This window comes from Pantherophis guttatus, chromosome 2, assembly GCF_059756535.1.
Source record: "Pantherophis guttatus breed Tessera chromosome 2, ASM5975653v1, whole genome shotgun sequence".
Lineage (NCBI taxonomy): Eukaryota > Metazoa > Chordata > Lepidosauria > Squamata > Colubridae > Pantherophis > Pantherophis guttatus.
Genome location: NC_142064.1, coordinates 250,840,034 through 250,858,062, shown reverse-complemented (window position 1 = coordinate 250,858,062; position 18,029 = coordinate 250,840,034). Strand labels below are relative to the sequence as shown.

General features: G+C 43.0%; 1 protein-coding gene across 4 annotated transcripts; it reads left to right on the top strand.

Annotated features, from left to right (window-relative positions):
- Nucleotides 1–531: 531 nt before the first annotated feature.
- Nucleotides 532–10,769, top strand: LOC117674012 (uncharacterized). Of its 4 annotated transcripts, none has more exons than XM_034431787.3 (2): nucleotides 532–806; nucleotides 8,211–10,769. In XM_034431787.3, exon 2 carries the CDS (start codon nucleotides 8,222–8,224, stop codon nucleotides 9,857–9,859), a length of 1,638 nt encoding a protein of 545 aa, XP_034287678.2. In that variant the 5' UTR covers nucleotides 532–806; nucleotides 8,211–8,221; the 3' UTR covers nucleotides 9,860–10,769. The 4 variants fall into 4 exon arrangements, with proteins under 4 accessions (XP_034287678.2, XP_034287676.2, XP_087744179.1 ...); XM_034431785.3 differs by having other exon boundaries at nucleotides 564–806; nucleotides 8,208–10,769; XM_087888053.1 differs by having other exon boundaries at nucleotides 632–743.
- The last annotated feature ends 7,260 nt before the right edge of the window (nucleotides 10,770–18,029 follow it).

Here is an 18,029-nt window from a genome sequence, read left to right as displayed (position 1 = left end):
TTGAACATTATATGCCTACTGTTAACAATCATGATGCTAACTAGGTTTTCTCTTCCGTCTATTTTTCGGGGGGGGGAGTGGGGAGGGGTGTCTTGCAAGCCGTTCCTCGAAGGAAGAGCCGTCGAAGATCAATTCGCTATTGGAAGATAAAAGCGTTCAAACTGATCAGGGAGCTGCGCGTTTCGCAGTCGATCCTCTGGACGTTGCCCCGAGAGCCAGTGGTGGGATTCAAATAATTTTAACAACCGGTTCTCTGCCCCTAAGGATTTCTTCCAACAACCAGTTCGCCAAACTGCTCAGAAAGTCAACAACCGGGTCTCCCGAAGTGGTGCAAACTGGCTGAATCCCACCAGTGCCCGGGAGCAACCCTTGGCATAAAGCGAGCTGGGTGGGTGGGTGGGTGGCCTGCGGTCGGTTTCGGGCGAAAAGCGAACTACTGTCCCCCCCACCCATCCATCCATCCACCCCCCCCTCCCGTTCCTTCCCTCCCCCGGCTCAGGCCGTGCTCGGCTGCCACCAGAGGGCTCCGGCGACTTCCAGCTAGCGAGCGGGGCTGCGCTTTCTCTTCGTCTCTCTCCGCCCTGCGTCTGGCCGGGATGAGTTTCCTGTCTCGGGCGCTTGCTGCATCCGGATCAGCGGGAGTCAGCTCGCCCGGGAGAGCCGCAGGAGCAGCTGTGCCTCGCTTTTCCGACCGACCCACGACGGGGCATCGCGAGGCGCTGGCCACCAGCGGAGCGATCTCGGTCTTCCAGCCGCCGCTTTTCGCTATTCTCTCTCTCTTGTCTGTCTCTCTTTGCTCGACCGAGGTGGGAACTGCCCTCCGGCCACAAAAACGATCAACGCGGGGGCTCCGCCCAGGCTCTGCGGCCGTTCAGCCGCCCCTCCGTCCTGGCCGAGCTAGATGCCCTCGGGGGATCCAGGGAGAAGGGGAGGGGGTTGGGCATCTAGTCCAGCATGGCCCGCGGGAGGAAGAATGGGGTGGGGGGGCCGCAGCGGGGCGATTCTCCCAACGCGCCTTCTGCCCTGCGGCGTCTCGCGTGGGAATTTCTCCTGCAGCTGCTTCGGTTGCTCTGGACGGGCAAGGAAGTGGGTTTTCCTCCTTCCCGCGCTCCCCGCCCTTCCCCTCCCCCCGTTTATGGGGTTTTCCAAAGAGTCAGAAGCGCCTCTTCCAAATTTCTGGTTGGGGGGGGGGGAAGAGCCTGGGGTGTTTTTTTTCTTTTTAAAAAAAAAAAAGTAATAGTGAGGCCTTTTGGGAAGAACAAGCCTAGAATTGTCCCCCAGATTTCCACTACTGACAAAAGCGATATTAACAGGGAAGGAGGGTTTCTGCTGTTCCCAAGCCCCGGGATCATATGCTCTGAAATAACAGATTAACAGAGTTGGAAGGGACCTTATAGGTCATCTAGTCCAACCCCCCCCCCAAGCAGGAAGACCCTACTGTGTACTGTGTAATTTCTAGGAGAAAGGATGACAGGACCTGGGGTGGAGTGAAAAGGGGAATAGCCTAGAATCCCTACCTAGTCATAAGAGAATTCCTGGGGGTACCTTTCTCTTCTGCTCATTACTAGGAGTCATTAAGAGAGGAAAAGACCAAAGTTATGATGATGAACCCAGTCTGGTTTGCTTCCAGGCAATCTGATGTTCCTCCGCCAGGGTTAGAGGCTCAGCCTAGTGAAAATTATTAGAAATGAATTTGGAGGGGAAAGAAGTGTGAAAGGTACAGTGGGTGATGATTAAATTGAAGGGATGGCAGAACCTGGGCATGGAGTGAAAAGGGGGATCAGCCTAGAATCCCTACATAGTCACAAGAGAACTAAGTCAGATTAACAGAGTTGGAAGGGACATTAAAACTCATCTAGTCCAACCCCCCTCCGCCTAACCAGGAGACCCTATTGTGTAAGAGTGGGGGGAAAGAAAGGAGAGCTGATTTATACACAGGATTTTTAAACCTTTGCCCATCTGTATCAGGTGTGCCACCCCCCTCCTTCCCACCCCTTCCCCCCAGCTTGGCACCCCAGAGTCTTGGCCCTTTGAATCTCTCAGAAATGGGTCTAGCTGCAGCCTCAAATCTCTAGGAACATCACGCTGGGAAGGGATAAATAACCTCTATGTTTTCCACCACCCAAATCCCTGGGGAAGAAAAATAGATAGCAGCGAACAGCAGCTGCAGAAGAGGATGGTGCTGTTTTGCACAGTGCATTTAATTAGATCAATTAATGAGCTTGAAGCTGCAACTGGAAAACATGGAACAGTTGGGTTAGCTTTAACTTCGCTGGTTGGGAAAGCAACATTGTCCAAACTGGGAAAAGAGGTTTATTTGATACTTCAGCAGTATGAAGTTCTGTCTGTTTCTTGCTGAAGACATATAAGCTCATTTTTAGGGGATGCCTGAATTTCTCTGTATTGTGCATAGGAAGGAGGTAGTTATGGTGCTAAAGTAGGTTTGGGAGGAGGACTGGAGTTACTTTTGTCACATAAAGGAGTATAATGCAAACAAGACGTATTTCACAAGACAAGTGAAACTTAAAACAGCTACTTAGATGTTGCATCTTGCTAGATGGCTGAGGTTATTATGTTTTTTTTTAAAATCCAACTGTGTATGTGTGTGCATGGTCTTAAAAGTAAGAGCTGAGTTCTCTGAGATATGCAAAATCTTTTTTGCAGGTACCTGATTCTGTTTGTTTCTTTGCAAGAAGAAAAAAAACCATCCCTGGATAATGGGGAAAAAAAAACATTAAAAGTTAATGCTTTCCCAAGTTTAGTGCTCAATTTTCCAATTGGGTCACCTCCAGATATCCCCAGCCAATGTCATAAATCTGAGCAAACTGGAAATTGTGACCTAACACACCTGGAAGGCTCTTATTATAAATGTTGACCTGGGGAGGGGGAGGAATTGTCTGGATCCTTCTGGTTTAATTTAACCCCACCCATCCCCCTCAATGCTTGGAAGATTTATAAAGTTATGTGCGGTTATGTAAAATAGGTCATTAGCATGCTGGTGTTAATGCTGTTTGAGACATTGTTGCTTAATTAACATGTTTTTAATGCAGGATGAGGCATTCGGGTTTTGAATGGGTGGGTGGGTAGTTGGGTTTGAGACTGGCATGAGATGGATCACAGTTGTGGAATCAGATGTATTGCTAATAAAAGAAAATGGGGTTGCCTGGCCAATGGTACTATAGGATTAAGATTATAAATTTGGGAGTTAAGTTTTAGGCTGGGATGCAAAGAAGCATTTTGTGTTACCTGAATAGAATAGAATAGAATAGAATAGAATAGAATAGAATAGAATAGAATAGAATAGAATAGAATAGAATAGAATAGAATAGAATAGAATTTTTTATTGGCCAAGTGTGATTGGACACACAAGGAATTTGTCTTTGGTGCATATGCTCTCTGTGTACATAAAAAGACAAGATACCGGTACATTCGTCAAGAATCATAAGGTACAACACTTAATGATAGTCATAGAGTACAAATAAGCAATCAAATCATACTAGGAAACAATATCAATATAAATCGTAAGGATACAAGCAACAAAGTTACAGCCATGCAGTCATAAGTGGGAGGAGATGGGTGATAGGAACGATGAGAAGACTAATAGTAATAGTAATGCAGTAATAGTTTGACAGTATTGGGGGTTTTATTTGTTTATTATTATTTATTATTTATTATTTATTTGATGGCATTTGGGAAATAACTGTTCTTGTGTCTACTTGTTCTGGTGTGCAGAGCTCTATAGTGTCGTTTTGAGGGTAGGAGTTGAAACAGTTTATGTCCAGGATGTGAGGGGTCTGTAGATATTTTCACTGCCCTCTTTGTGACTCATGCAGTATACAGGTTCTCAATGGAAGGCAGGTTGGTAGCAATTGATTTTTTCTGCAGTTCTAATTATCCTCTGATGTCTGTGTCTGTCTTGTTGAGTTGCAGTATCTATGCCATTTTACGTATTATAAGTCATCATAAGAAAATGTAGCTCCAAATATTGTGGTATTGCTTTTACATCCTGTCATGGTTCATGAAAGCACTCTAGAATGAATGGGTTGGAAAAATTAAAGCCCAGCGTTTGACTGAAGAAAGATGGATTTGTGTTCCACTTTTGCAAATTCTGTAATTTGAATTAAAACATGGGCCTTGATTCACTATATTGCTTATCAAGAATATACTTGGTTTTTGTTAATTAAGTCTGATAGCAAGGTAGCAATACAGGTAATCCTCGACTTACAACCATTTGTTTAGTGACGGTTTGAAGTTATAATGGCACTGAGAAAAATGACTTATAACCAGGTTTCACACTTATAACCATTGCAGCATCCCCATGGCCACAGGAACAAAATTCAGGAGCTTGGAAACTGCCATGTATTTATGACAGTTGCATTGTCCCAAAATGATCACTATTTGTAACTTTTCCCAACCAGCTTCCGACAAGCAAAGTCAATGCGGGAAGCCAGATTCATTTAATCACCACATGATTCACTTAATAACTACAGTGATTCGCTTAACAAATGTGGCAATAAAGGATGTAAAATGGAGCAAAACTCACTTAACATTCGTCTTGCTTAGCCACAGAACTTTTGGACTCAATTATTGTCGTAAGTCGAGGACTACCTATAATGACCTAATATAAGATCATTGTTCTCTAACTTGTTTAATGGTGCCTGACCTATCTGGCAACTGTCTGTCAGCAACAGAGGTGGAATAAAAGTTGTGTATTTACCAGTTTGTGGTTGTCCACAATGATCAATCTTGTATAATGAAACATTCGCCAAATATTGCGGAGTAAAGTTAATGGAAGTTGAAGTTCTGTTCCTTTTAAAGGCAGTCTGGGAATTTTGATAGACGTGCTCTAACAGTGAGGTCTGCTCACCCTTTTTCTAATTGAAATCCTGGGTGTTGGGCATTGATTCTGGATGCTTTAGTTGAACCTCACTTAAAAGCTGTTGCCACAGTAGGTTGAATTTTGCAAAACGTCGGTCAAGCTCTTGTAGAAAGGAGTATCTAGCCGCGCAATCATCAGAGGTTTGTTTTTGTTTTTTTTTACTTTTAAAAGCATTTTTTGGCCGAAGAGGTTGTAGAAAAAATGCTTTTAAAAGTTAAAAAAAAAAAAAAAAGCTTCTGATGATTGTGCGGCTCAGTTGGGCATGGGGGTGGGGACACAGGGATTTTTGCTACTGGTTCTCTGAACCACCCGCCTCCATCGCTACTGGATCAGGCGATCCGGTCCGAACCGGGAGCATTTCACCCCTGGAAATAATGTCTATATGTTAGAAAGGGAGTCTTTTTCTCTCTCATAAATATTAGAAGCTGAAATCATTCAGTGAATTTACATGATGGAAGACTCAGAACAGAGAGCTGTGGAATTTGCTAGAAGAAGATGGCATAAGAGAGTCAGTTTGGCCTAGTGGTTCAGGCACCAGGCTAAAAACTAGGAGATTGTGAATTCTAGGCCCACTCCAGGGTTATTGTTCTGGAGAAAATAGGAGGAGGCGGGAGTATTAGGTATGTTCGCTGCCTTGACTTGTTTATAAAAAAATAATACAGGCGGGATTTGAAAAATCTAAAAAAATAAGGAAAGGGAGGAGAGAAGGTAGGGTTGCTTTGGCCATGCTCATCCACAGGCATGTTGCTCTTCCAAGGTAATATATGAACAAAATGAAACCTGCAGTTTCCTCAGGCATTTTGCTCAAGCAGGTAGATGAGTTCTGCTACTATTAATGGTGAGTGAGGTGATTTATCTGTGGGTGCTGAGGGGGGGTATTTTAATGATTTTGTGTGTTTTAATCTCATCCTTTACTCAAGAGTTCTTGAGTGAAATGGGGAGCTATATAAATTATACAGTTTTGACTAAGATCAAGTGTAGTTATCTGTTTTTAACAGTTTAATATCTGATATGTTCATTTGGTCTAGTGATCAAGGCATCTGGCTTGAAAACGGGAGACTCTGAGTTCTAGTTTTGCCTCGGGCATGTAAGCTGGCTGGGAGACTTTGAGCTAGTCCACGGGTCTGTAACCTGTTGCTCTGGAGCCGCATGTAGCTCTTTCATCCCTCTGCTGCGGCTCCCTGTCACTCAAAATATGCATCACAACTGCCAATGTGTGACACCCGCCAGCATGTGATTTATTGAGCTTTTTGGCCCATCTTTTTTTTTCGGAGTTCAAAATGTTTTTGTTGCATGTGGAAATAAAAATTGGTTTTCTCTGTAGCAATTCATTGATTTCATAAATGCAACACATTATGGTTTTTTTATACATAGCATAAAGGTAAAAAACTATATATGCAGTGTTATCTTCATTTTAGATGTCAAAAGGGTTTTGTGGCTCCCGGTGTTTTCTTTTCTGTGGGAAACAGGTCCAAATGGCTCTTTTGAGTGTTTAAGGTTGCCAACCCCTCAGCTAATCACTCTCAGAGTTGTCATTGTGGGGAAAATAGGAGAAGGAAGGAGTATTGTGTATGTGTGCTTCCTTGAGCTATTTATAAAAAAAATAAAAGTGGGATATATAAATAAAGGTGTAGCCTTATATTTCTTTTTTTTTTTAAATCTTTTACTATTTTTGAATTCGAGTGGTCACTTCAAGATCCAGTATACAGCTTATAGAAAACACGATAATTCAGCTTCATTTTTTTTTAAAATTTTGATTTATATGCCGCCCTTCTTTGTATATTTTATACAAAGTCATCTTATTGCCCCCACAAACCGGGTCCTCATTTTACCTACCTTAGAGAAAGGATGGAAGGTTGAGTCAACCTTGAGCTTGGTGAGAATTGAACTTGCAGTATTATTCATTTCCTGTGTGTCAGAACAACAGCTGTTCAAATGTAGATATGTAACAGTATATACAGTGGAGGAACCAAAGGACATTTTCCAAGAAACACTTAGAAAATGTATGCCCTGTGTTCAATAAAATTAGGAACAACAACTTTTTTTAAAAAAAAAAAAGTGTGTGTGAATAGCTCAAGACCTTGAAATCCAGAAGGGATAGATAGATAGATAGATAGATAGATAGATAGATAGATAGATAGATAGATAGATAGATAGATAGATAGATAGACAGACAGACAGACAGACAGACAGACAGACAGACAGACAGACAGACAGACAGACAGACAGACATGTGTGTGTGTGTGTGTGTGTGTGTGTGTGTGTGTGTGTGTGTGTGTGTGTGTAGAGAGGGAGGGAGCGAGAGAAAAGACAATGGATGCTAATGAAACTGGGACCTTGGAGTGGAAGGGTGGAAAAGGAATGGCGCATGAACAGATTTACTTTGCTCAAGAATAAAAGAAAAGGCCTCTCATTGCTTAGGTGACAATAGGCATTTGGAATAAATGCAGTGGTTCCAGGCTATTCTCTGATATCTGGCTTTAGCTATAAATAGTCCTATAAATGACCTCCCCCCCCATATATGACAGCCAGTGGCGGAAGGCAGATTCCCTTAACAACCACATGATTTACTTACCAACTGCAATGATTTACTTAACAACCGTAGCAAATATGTCCTAAATTTAGGCATTAACTCCCTTGAGAACCACCTTGCTTATCATCAGAAATTTTGGTCCCATAGATGGTCATAAGTCAAGGACTACCTTGCTGGTATTGTTGGAGTTAGTAGAGACGGCTAATTTGACTGCTTTGATCAAGGGAAAAAACACAAATATTTTTGTTTCTATCTGAAAACCACTTCTGGGCTTTATGCTTGAGGTAGAAAAAAATGAAACTTTGATTTTGGGATTTACCGATTCGATAGATTTGTTGTGTAGAGATGGCTAGTTTAAACTATTATGTAAAAGTAAAACTTTATGGTTTGATGTTACTACCCTATTCTACTACACTAAAGGCAATCGGAACTCAGTGCCTCTTCTTTCTTTTTTCTCCCCTCTTTTCCACACTTTTCCCTTCCCTATTTTTCCTGCTATTTGCTTATATATATATATATATATATATATATATATATATATATATATATATATATATATATATATATATATATATATATATATATATATATATATATATATATATATATATATATATATATGTAAGTTATACTATAAACCAATAACATTTAAAAAAGAGAGAGAGAGAATGTTGAAAGTGGGAAGAAAGATAAATAAAGGACTTAACTGTATTAGCATTCCTAACTTTGGTTTCCTGATCTGGGCTACCTCAAAGGGCTGACGTATCTGGCCTCTTCTTTTTTTATTTTTCTCAGCAGGTGATGGAACAATGAAGGACACCAAAGGGAAGACTTTGCAAGAGAAGGAGGAGGGCTTTGAACCTCAAGTTGAACTGCATTTCACCATATTGGAAGAATCAGAAGGGGGCATTTCTCAGGGGAAACTCTGGCCCTGTGAGATTGATGCAGAGCTACGGCCCAAGAGTTCCTGTCAGCCTGATCCAGATGATGAATTACTTTATTCTGATCAATCCCGGTCCTCACCGGAAATACAGAAGCTACACCCAGAACCTGACAAGAGGGCCCAGGAGAGAAGAGTGGAAATGTACCCTAAACCTGGTTCTGAGCAACAGGTCGAGCTTCATTTTACAATCCTGGAGGAATCTGAAGGGGGCATTTCTGAAGGTAAACTCTGTGCAAGTGAGATAGGACAGGATGAGTCACCACCGGTGGTGAGCTACCCAGAACGGCAGTGGAATAGGCCTGTTCAGTGGAGTGAGAATGCTGGTCAGCCGTCTGGTGTGAAGGAATCTCTCCCAGCTGAGGACAGGACAGAAGCTGAGGCTAAAAGGCCAGTCCTCCAGCCGGACAGCTCTGATCAGCAGGTAGAGCTCCATTTTACCATATTTGATGATCCTGAGGAACGAAGCCTTTCCCAGGAACCGGAGGACTATCCGGTTTGGGAAAGCCCATTTAAGCCAGCGCTTTATCAAGGTGACTATCCAAAAGAAATTTGGGATGCGTCCATTGACAGTCTTGGAGATGTCTTTGAAGCATCTTTACAGCAGCAGTTCTACTCCGAAGGAAGACTATACCCCTGTACCGAATGCGGCCGAGTTTTCAACCGGAAGTCAACCCTGACCCGACACTGGCGGACCCACACAGGGGAGAAGCCATACTCGTGTCTCTATTGCGGACGGAGTTTCAGCTTGAATCTGAATCTTCTTACCCATCAGATGACCCATACGGGAGAGAAACCCTACAAATGTCCAGACTGTGGGCAAAGCTTCACTCGTAGCACGAGTGTCACCCGGCACCAGAGGAACCACAGAGAGGAAGGCCTTTTCAAAAATGACTTGTGGGAGGACACTTTCTCATACCCGGTCCCAGTTCCTTTCACTTACCCGATGCCTCTTCTGGTGGAGGAGAAGTCCTTTGTGTGCCCCGTTTGTGGCGAGGCCTTTACTCACAGTGGGAGCCTGAATAGGCACTTGCGAACACATGGGGTGGAGAGGCCTTATAAGTGCATGGTCTGTGGGGAAGGTTTCTGTTCTATGTCCAAGCTTTACCGGCACGAGAGAATTCACATGGTGGACAAGCCCTACCACTGTGAAATCTGCGGGAAGAGCTTTGCCGTCAAGTCAACGCTGACCCGGCACCAGATGCTCCACCAGGCAGAGAGGCCCTACATGTGTTCCCACTGTGAGAAGGGCTACGTTCAACGGAGTCACCTGGCCAGGCACCATCACAAAGCACATCCCGGGGTCCCCTTTAACCCAGTTAAAGCAAACACTATGCCTGCCACCATTCTGGATTCTGACAACTTAATCACCTATTTCTGGGGAGATGAGGAAACAGACACTACCCCAGAGCCTGTCCCAACTCAATTGATCTATTCGGAGCAGATTGCTTCGGAAGGACTTAATTCTAATGTGGAATTCCCAGTTCTCTGGAGAGAACCTCACTAAGATCCCACCTCTTGTCTTCTTAAATCTCCATGCACTGGGGTGCTTCTGATCTTAGAGTTTGATGATGCAAAGTAGATTTTTATGGTAGGAAACAAAAAAAAACCCAACAACTTGGTTTTGTTGTGGACAGTCTTTGTGCCAAGACCCTTTTCCTGCCTTGTTACTCATATTCCAGGAACTGTCCTGTCACGCCCATATACAACATCCACATCTCCAGAAGATAAGTCATTGTTGTTGTTCCTTACAGTCCGCTACAGATGGTGCCAGTATCCAAACGCTTGTAGGAGGCAGTCCCAGCAGAGTGAGAGGTGGGCAATCAGCACACTTCTGGATGGACCCGCTCACACAAATTTCTCTAACTGCTGAATAAAACAGGAGCTGTGTGCCGTAGTACTGGGCTCAAAGAACATCTGTATATCTCTTGATGCAAATCTTCACAGGGGGAAAGGGAATAGTCCAGCCTGTAGCAAGATATTTAGTTGTAGGTGATGTGTGGGAGCTTGGAAATTCATCTGAAATCATTTTTGTTTGTGATAAGGATATCTACGGAGATTCTCAACCATCCAGGTCATGTTTATCCCAAAGGTGCTTTTTTCAAAAGGCAAACTGGACTTTTTTTTTCCTTGAAGACGCTTCACTTCTCATCTAAGAAGCTTCTTCAGTTCTGACTCTGTAGTAAGGATGGAGATTTTTTTTCCCCCTTACAGGAAGCCTTTGCCTTGTTTCATCACTTCTTTTTTGGGGGGTAATGGATGAACTTTTAAGAGAAATGAATAAAATATAGAAACAGAGAAGACATACCTAAAGGCTATTATTTGATGCACAAACCAGATGTCCTGTAAAAAATGTCTAAGATCTAGGCAGAACATAAATATTTTGAAGAAATAAATACAGGAATATGATGATCCCATTTCTGTTTTGTTTTCCTATTCTCCAGATTTTCCTGTTGTCATCTGAGCTAGTGGACTATCACTAGTGCAGCCTTAAGGTTTACAAGTTTTAAGAAAGGCAACAGAGTCCAGGGGCCTCTTGCTCATTCTAGGTCTATATCGGGTGGGTTCTACTTACCTTTACTACCGGTTCGCAATGGGATTCACATACCCAGATCACCGATGACGACATCTGGGGCGGTGGGCGGGGCCTCCCACCCGTTTTACTACCAGTTCGTGCGAACCAGTCCGAACCGGGGGCAACCCACCACTGGCCTATATCCCGGCTCCATTACTCTTATTTTTTTCCCCCCACAGAAATAGAGAAATTGTGCATGCTTGTAAAATAACAAAACATAAATCTTGTCCAAAAAGGTTTGCCCTGCCTTTTATATATATATATACTTCTTTCACCATATAATTTAATTCCCGTATTAGGGGGGAAAAATGCCTAATGCCTAAACTCTGGAAACTCCAGGCAGTCTGGAGCACTTTGTTTGACCACCACATTGGACTGAAAGGCAGAATGAGCCCTGTGTCACTTTATCAGATGCTTGAAGTGATTAAAACACAAACAAACAAAAGACTGCCTTTTAATGAAATCTGTGAGTCGGAAAAGGTGCTATCAGACTTGTGTGATTTTTGACTACCTGTCAGCGCCTCAACGCTGGCATAGAGAGCAGAGGAGAGAGATAAGCTCTGAACTTTTGCCTGCTAAATCCCTTTGAAGTCGGGTTGTCGTGGAAATGAGGAGGGGGACACATTCCTGGGAAATGACGAGACAAGAAGTCTGGAGAATGACTTGGAAGAGTCATTCAATGAGAAGCAGAGATTTGGGGATTTGGGGATCGGAAAGGGAGGGATTGGGGGGCAAAAGGTCAGTCTTGTCCGCATTGAGTCATGATCCGGTTGCTGTGCTCAATTAAAGAAAAGATTTCCTTAAAGATTGGCAGTTTGGAAATTCATTTATTTTGAGGTAGCACCGAAGTCTGACACTACCGCAGACCAATGTTTCTCAGGAGAAGAATTTTGGGATTTGGAGGTCCACACATCTTGTTGGAGTTGAGGAATACTGCCATAGACTAGGCTCTCCAAACTTGGCGATTTGTAAGACTTGTGGACTTCAACTCCCAGAATTCCTCAACCAGCCATGCAACTGGATTAAATCTTGTTGTTCGTTTGAGATGTTTCACTGCTCATCCAAGAAGCTTCATCAGTCAAAGCAAGCCGGTTAGGCAGAGAATCGTTGGAATGTATCAACTTCTGCTACGTCAACCTCAGGGGTTTCCTCCCCAAAGGGGTTGCAACGTGTTGATGAATTCAGATCAGTGGTGGGTTCCTTCCGGTTTGGCCGAGCCGGTAGTGGTGACGATATGACGTCACCGAACCGGTTCTCCCCCCCACCCCCCACGTTATTCTTACCTTTTATTTGGTCCCACCCCCAATCTATTGCTGCCTCCTGAGTCTCAGCTGATGACTAGAGGAAAAAGAACTGTTTAAACTCTTGCCTCGGGGCTTCAAAGGGCCATCCTACAGCTGATCAGTGTTAAAAGCAAACGAGTCGGGTCGTAAGTGCGAGGACTGGTCGTAAGTGCAAGGACCTTCCAGAAATGACTCTGACCAGCTAGCCACGCCCACCTAGTCACATGACCTCCAAACCACACCCACAAAATAAGCCACGCCCACAGAACCGGTAGTAAAAATATTTAGAACCCACCCCTGATTCAGATGCATTTCCTGCTCTCGGCCAATCCCTGGTGACCTGCATCTTTTCAAGATCAGGCACAGTGCCGAATTGTGGGGTGGAAATAGAATTGCAAGGAGAAGAGATCATATAGGTAGCACAAGCTCTTCTCCAGGCTGTCCAGCAATGCTCTTGCATTGGCATGAGGCACTTTGCTGGCATATCACGAAAGGAACCATGATATATCAAAGGGGTGAGATTTAGGAGCATATCTAGGTTGCCCTGCCCTCTTCCTTCACCTGGGACTCGGAAACTACAGGTGTTGCTGAGTTTCAGGTTTGCTCTCCTGAGCCAGTTCTGGAGCGTTGGCTGTGTTTTTCTCCTGTTTCTAAAAATGAAACAAAGCCTGAAGGAAATTGCAATCCACTGACGGAAGAAATGTTGTCCTTGCCACTGAAATCTCCACACAGAGCGAAAGAACGTATGTTTTTATCATCTATCTTTAGGTGATCCAATAATCACAGAGAGGAACCTGCCCCACTGTATATCGAATGTGGGGGGGGGGCGTGTGGAGAGGGTTTCTTTTAAATTTTTGGGAGTGCTCAGTCAAGATCTCACCTGGAAAAATAACACATCCCTGGTGGTTAGTAAGGCTCAACAGAGACTTCATTTCCTTAGAGTCCTGCGGAAAAATCAGGTGGAACAACGGCTGATGACTTCTTTCTATCGGTCCATGATAGAAAGTGTCCTCGTATACTGTGTAACAGTATGGTATGGTGGTTTAACAGCTGCAGACAGGAAGGCACTACAGAGAGTGATCAATTCGGTATGCGAAACCATTGATTGCCCTCTAACACCACTGTATGACATCGCCAGGTCCCGCTGTTTCAGCAGAATAAGGAAGATACTTAGGGATGATTCACACCCTGGCCAGTGTCTCTTTTCACTTCTACCATCGGGCAGAAGACATTGAAGCATAGCCAGCTGGACAAACAGTTCTACCCATGGGCTGTCAGACTCCTAAACACAACCACAATCCTTCCACGCACATATGGAAACGTATGACTAGTCTTCCCCCCCCCCCAATTACTTGTATAAGGATTATTCTACTTGTATAGGGATTATTCCAGGGGTGAAATCCAGCAGGTTCTAACAGGTTCTGGAGAACTGGTAGCGGAAATTTTGAGTAGTTCGGAGAACCAGCAAATACCACCTCTGGCTGGCCCCAGAGTGGGGTGGGAATGGAGATTTTGCAATATCCTTCCCCCAGGAGGGGAGGGAACGGAGATTTTGCAGTATCCTTCCCCTGGAGTGGGGTGGGAATGGAGATTTTGCAGTATCCTTCCCCTGCCACACCCACCATGCCACACCCAGAGAACCGGTAGGGAAAAATTTTGGATTTCATCCCTGGATTATTCTACTTGTATAGGGATTATTCTATTTGTATAGGGATTATTCTCTATACTATTTATGTTGTTTTTTATTTTCTGTTATGGATTGCACCAGGGAGGCTAAACCAATTTCGTTGTATGTATTATGTACAATTGCAACAAAGGCTATACTGTACTAAATAACGAAGCCACTATTTCCAAACTCCTTATGAAGAACTAAGGGGAAATAACACAGCTTTGGAAAAATAATGTCTTCCCAATATTAACAAAATTTCTAATCTCTTATCCGTGCTTAAGACATTGATTTGAACTCTCTGTGATCTTTCTTGGATAAAAGAAGCTAATCGTTTCAAGTTAGATTTCATGTTGTTAGTTACTGCCCAGCTTTCAGAAAAATGTACATTTAGAACATAAAATAATAGAGTTAGAAGGGAACTTGGGAGGTTCGTTTCTTGAATTTTTTGTGTTTGTAAATAATTGACACCAGGAGAAACATTTTTCACAACTTACTAACTTCCAGTGTTTTGAAACCAAGAGTTCCAACACCCCGGAAGGCAGTAGGTCGAGCGGAGAAGTCTGCAGGGGGGCAGGGGCAAAAAACAAGGATGGTGGCCATAATCATGCAACTGGAAACCCCTTTTATTTTTACAGACATTGACGTATCTAAAAAAGAGTAGGACTTCGATGGCAAGGCTATGACCACCATCCTGGCTTTTTTGTCATCCCCTTGCAAATACCTCTTAAAAGTCCAGCAAGGCTGCCTTAGCAGTTAAGGATTTTTGTTGCTACGGGCACCTACCTGATCCTAACTAAGCATACTGTAGATGGGAGACTATCAGGAAAATCAGAACTATAGACTAGATTGCAATTTTAAGAAAACAAAACTACACTGAAAGAAGTCAGGAGCAAAAGAAAAAAACAAACAAACAAAAAACTATAAAGTTGTGTGAAGTCACCAGGAGTCCCCTGTGACTTGAAGATATTCTGTCATCCCCCTTGAGGACGTGGAAATCCATAACGCTAGGAAAGGTGGTATAAAAGAGAAGAAGAGGATGATCAGCCTCATGGTAGGTGGATTATTAGAAGATCCGAAGGGCCAGACTGGGGATCGATTGGTTCTGTGATGGCTAAGAGAAAGCAATAGCAATAACACTTAGTCTTACATACCGCTTCACAGTGGTTTACCGCCCTCTAAGCGGTTTACAGAGCCAGCCTATTGCCCCCAACAATCTGGATCCTCATTTTACTTGCCTCGGAAGGATGGAAGGCTGAGTCAACCTTGAGCCTGTCAGGATTGAACTGCTGGCAGTAAGAAGTCAGTTAGCCTGCAGTACTGCATTCTAACAACTGTGCCACCATGGTTCATATTGCCCCCAACAATCTGGATCCTCATTTTACTCACCTCGGAAGGATGGAAGGCTGAGTCAACCTTGAGCCTGTCAGGATCGAACTGCTGGCAGTAAGAAGTCAGTTAGCCTGCAGTACTGCATTCTAACCACTGCGCCACCATGGTTCACTGATAATACTGACTTGATGGCACATAACCCTCCTATCCACCCAGTGGACTTCAGTCCTAATAATTTGGACAGTGTGGGTGGAGAATTGATGAAGTAAACATCTAACTACTGATACAATATTTCTAGCTTAGGGTTGAACTGTGGGGTCCTCTAAGCTTGGTGATTTTACTAGCACTGATGATGTTATCTAGTTTGGTAATGAAACATCTACAAGAAAACCACCAAGCTCAGAGAACACCAAGGACCCCCACAAATATCTCTCGGATGGAAACCTTAAACCATTTCATTGGCTGGCAACTTATGCCAAGTTTCTACATGGAGAAGGTTGGGTTCGGTGAGTTTTCCGAAGCATCATTCGTACCCTGTAATCCAGAGAGGCTTCAACAGGTGGCAGCATCTGTTGACATTGTCTAGGCTAGAAATCTAACTGGGCTGTTTGAGATTATAGTTAAGTGAGATTTAATCAGGGAAATTTCAGAGCAGACCAGAGTGGGCTATTGCAGAAAAACATTCTGGGAAAAGATCCAAGGTTTATGGCCAAGAAAACTGCAGCTGATTTTGACTTGAAGGAGATATATTTAATTAACCATCTGATCTGGCCAAATTAAAGCTAATGATTTATTCAAAGAAATAACAGCCCCCTGTAGAGATATGTCTGGGGGGGGGTCAAATTTCAACAACTCCTTTTATTCTTCTCTAAACTGTTCTGATGAGTAAGGAATCTGTCTGTTGTGTAGGGCCTCCGGTTAAGTAGTCCCCCAATGAGAAGAATGACTTAGGAAATGGGCTTTGTCATGCCCCAAGCAAAAACTCTGGACCATCTAGGCTGCAAGGCTTACTTGAATGACAAAAGGGAGCTGAAAGGATTTTCAGCAATACAGTCTGAAATACTATACAACAATATAAGGCAACCAGGAAGGGCAAAAGGAACACAGTTCTTGCAGGTTGCCAGGAAGAAAAAGCAATTAGTAAATCTGAAAAGTGATCTGTGGAAGGAGTTTTAGGGGTTTTTTTCATGCTGCCACAACAAATTTGGAAGATGTTTTTTTTTTAAATATCAAAGTGAAGGTTTTAAAGTAGAGGTCTACTCTACTCTACTCTCTACTCAAATAGTCTCGTGTCTATTCAAAACAATCCCCATGTTTTTTTATGCTTGCTCTGGCTTGCTATAGAACAAGGGTCTCCAACCTTGGCAACTTTAAGACTTGTGGACTTCAACTCCCAAAGTTCCTCAGCCAGCAAAGCAAAGCTCTAGAAAAGGGGTCTCCAACCTTGGCAGCTTTAAGCTTGGCGGACTTCAACTCCCAGAATTCTGGGAGTTAAAGTCCGCCAGGCTTAAAGCTGCCAAGGTTGGAGACCCCTGCTCTAAACACATTTGGGGGAATATATATATTATAATTATACATACAGAACACACACACACACATTTTATCACCCAGGATGGTGCAAATCAGAGCCAGTTTGGGCTACTGATTAAGGCATCAGACTAGAAAGCAGAAAACCTTGAGTTCAAGTCCTCTTTTAGCCATGAAAGTCAGCTGAGTGAAAGTCAACTGTCTCTCAGCCCAACCCACCTCACAGGGTTAATGCTGTTGGGAAAATAGGAGGAGGAAGCTGTGTTGGATTTGTTGGCCAACAATTGAGTTATTCATTGCATAATAGAGGTGGGAAATAAATGTAAGTAAATAAAAGAATAAATAAATCAGCCCATGGGATTAGCCTTTTCCAATCTGGAACCAACCAGATGTATTGGATCTTTACATGTGGACTATGCAGCTCTCTGGAAATAATTTTGAAAGGGTGCTTTGAAGCCCTACCACCAGCAACAGATCAACCTTCTGTCTGCAGCTCTTTAAAGTAACTGCATCCATTTTTGAGATTGCTTCTTGCAGCAATGGCTTTTTGGAAGCAAACTGAGAGCATTAAACTACCAGACTGAGGAAGGCTGGATGTCTCCTAGGTGATTCTGAGGAACAATGGAAAGAAATTGCCATTATTTCATTAGCGAATTGCTGACCCTGTGAAACCTACGTTAATGCCTGCACAAGGATCTATGAAATACTCCTCTATAAATTCTATCTTCTAATAATAAGGAACACATCCTCTTGATAAGAATTTGTGTTGCAGTCTGTTCAAGGCAATGTGTTACAAGCCACCTACATAAAATTTAGTAAACAAATATGGAAAAGGGGAAATGAATAACCTTGAAGTAAGATGCGGTTGGTTGACTAGAAGGCAATGAGCTGCAGACATATTGTCCGCCACCCAAAGTTGCAGGACTGCAAGATAGGTGTGAATTTTTAATTAAATTAAAAATACAATAATACTTAAGACTATTGGTCTAAACTAGTGTTTCTCAACCTCAACAGCTTTTAGACACCTGGACTTCAATTAAGGGAACAATTTACAGTAGACTAGAACATTTGAAATTGAGCAGAAGACAGATTTTGGACTTGGAATTATATACAAATGATGAACATATAATTGCTAAACAAACTTTTATTGAAATTTGAAATGGAAGAACAAGTGAAGGAGTATATGATAAAATACCATGTTTGGATAAAATACCATATTGCTGGAACAATGGGGAAATATATGGTTAAAAGTATTGAAATTCATATTAAAATTTAAGAGATTATGAAATGAGAT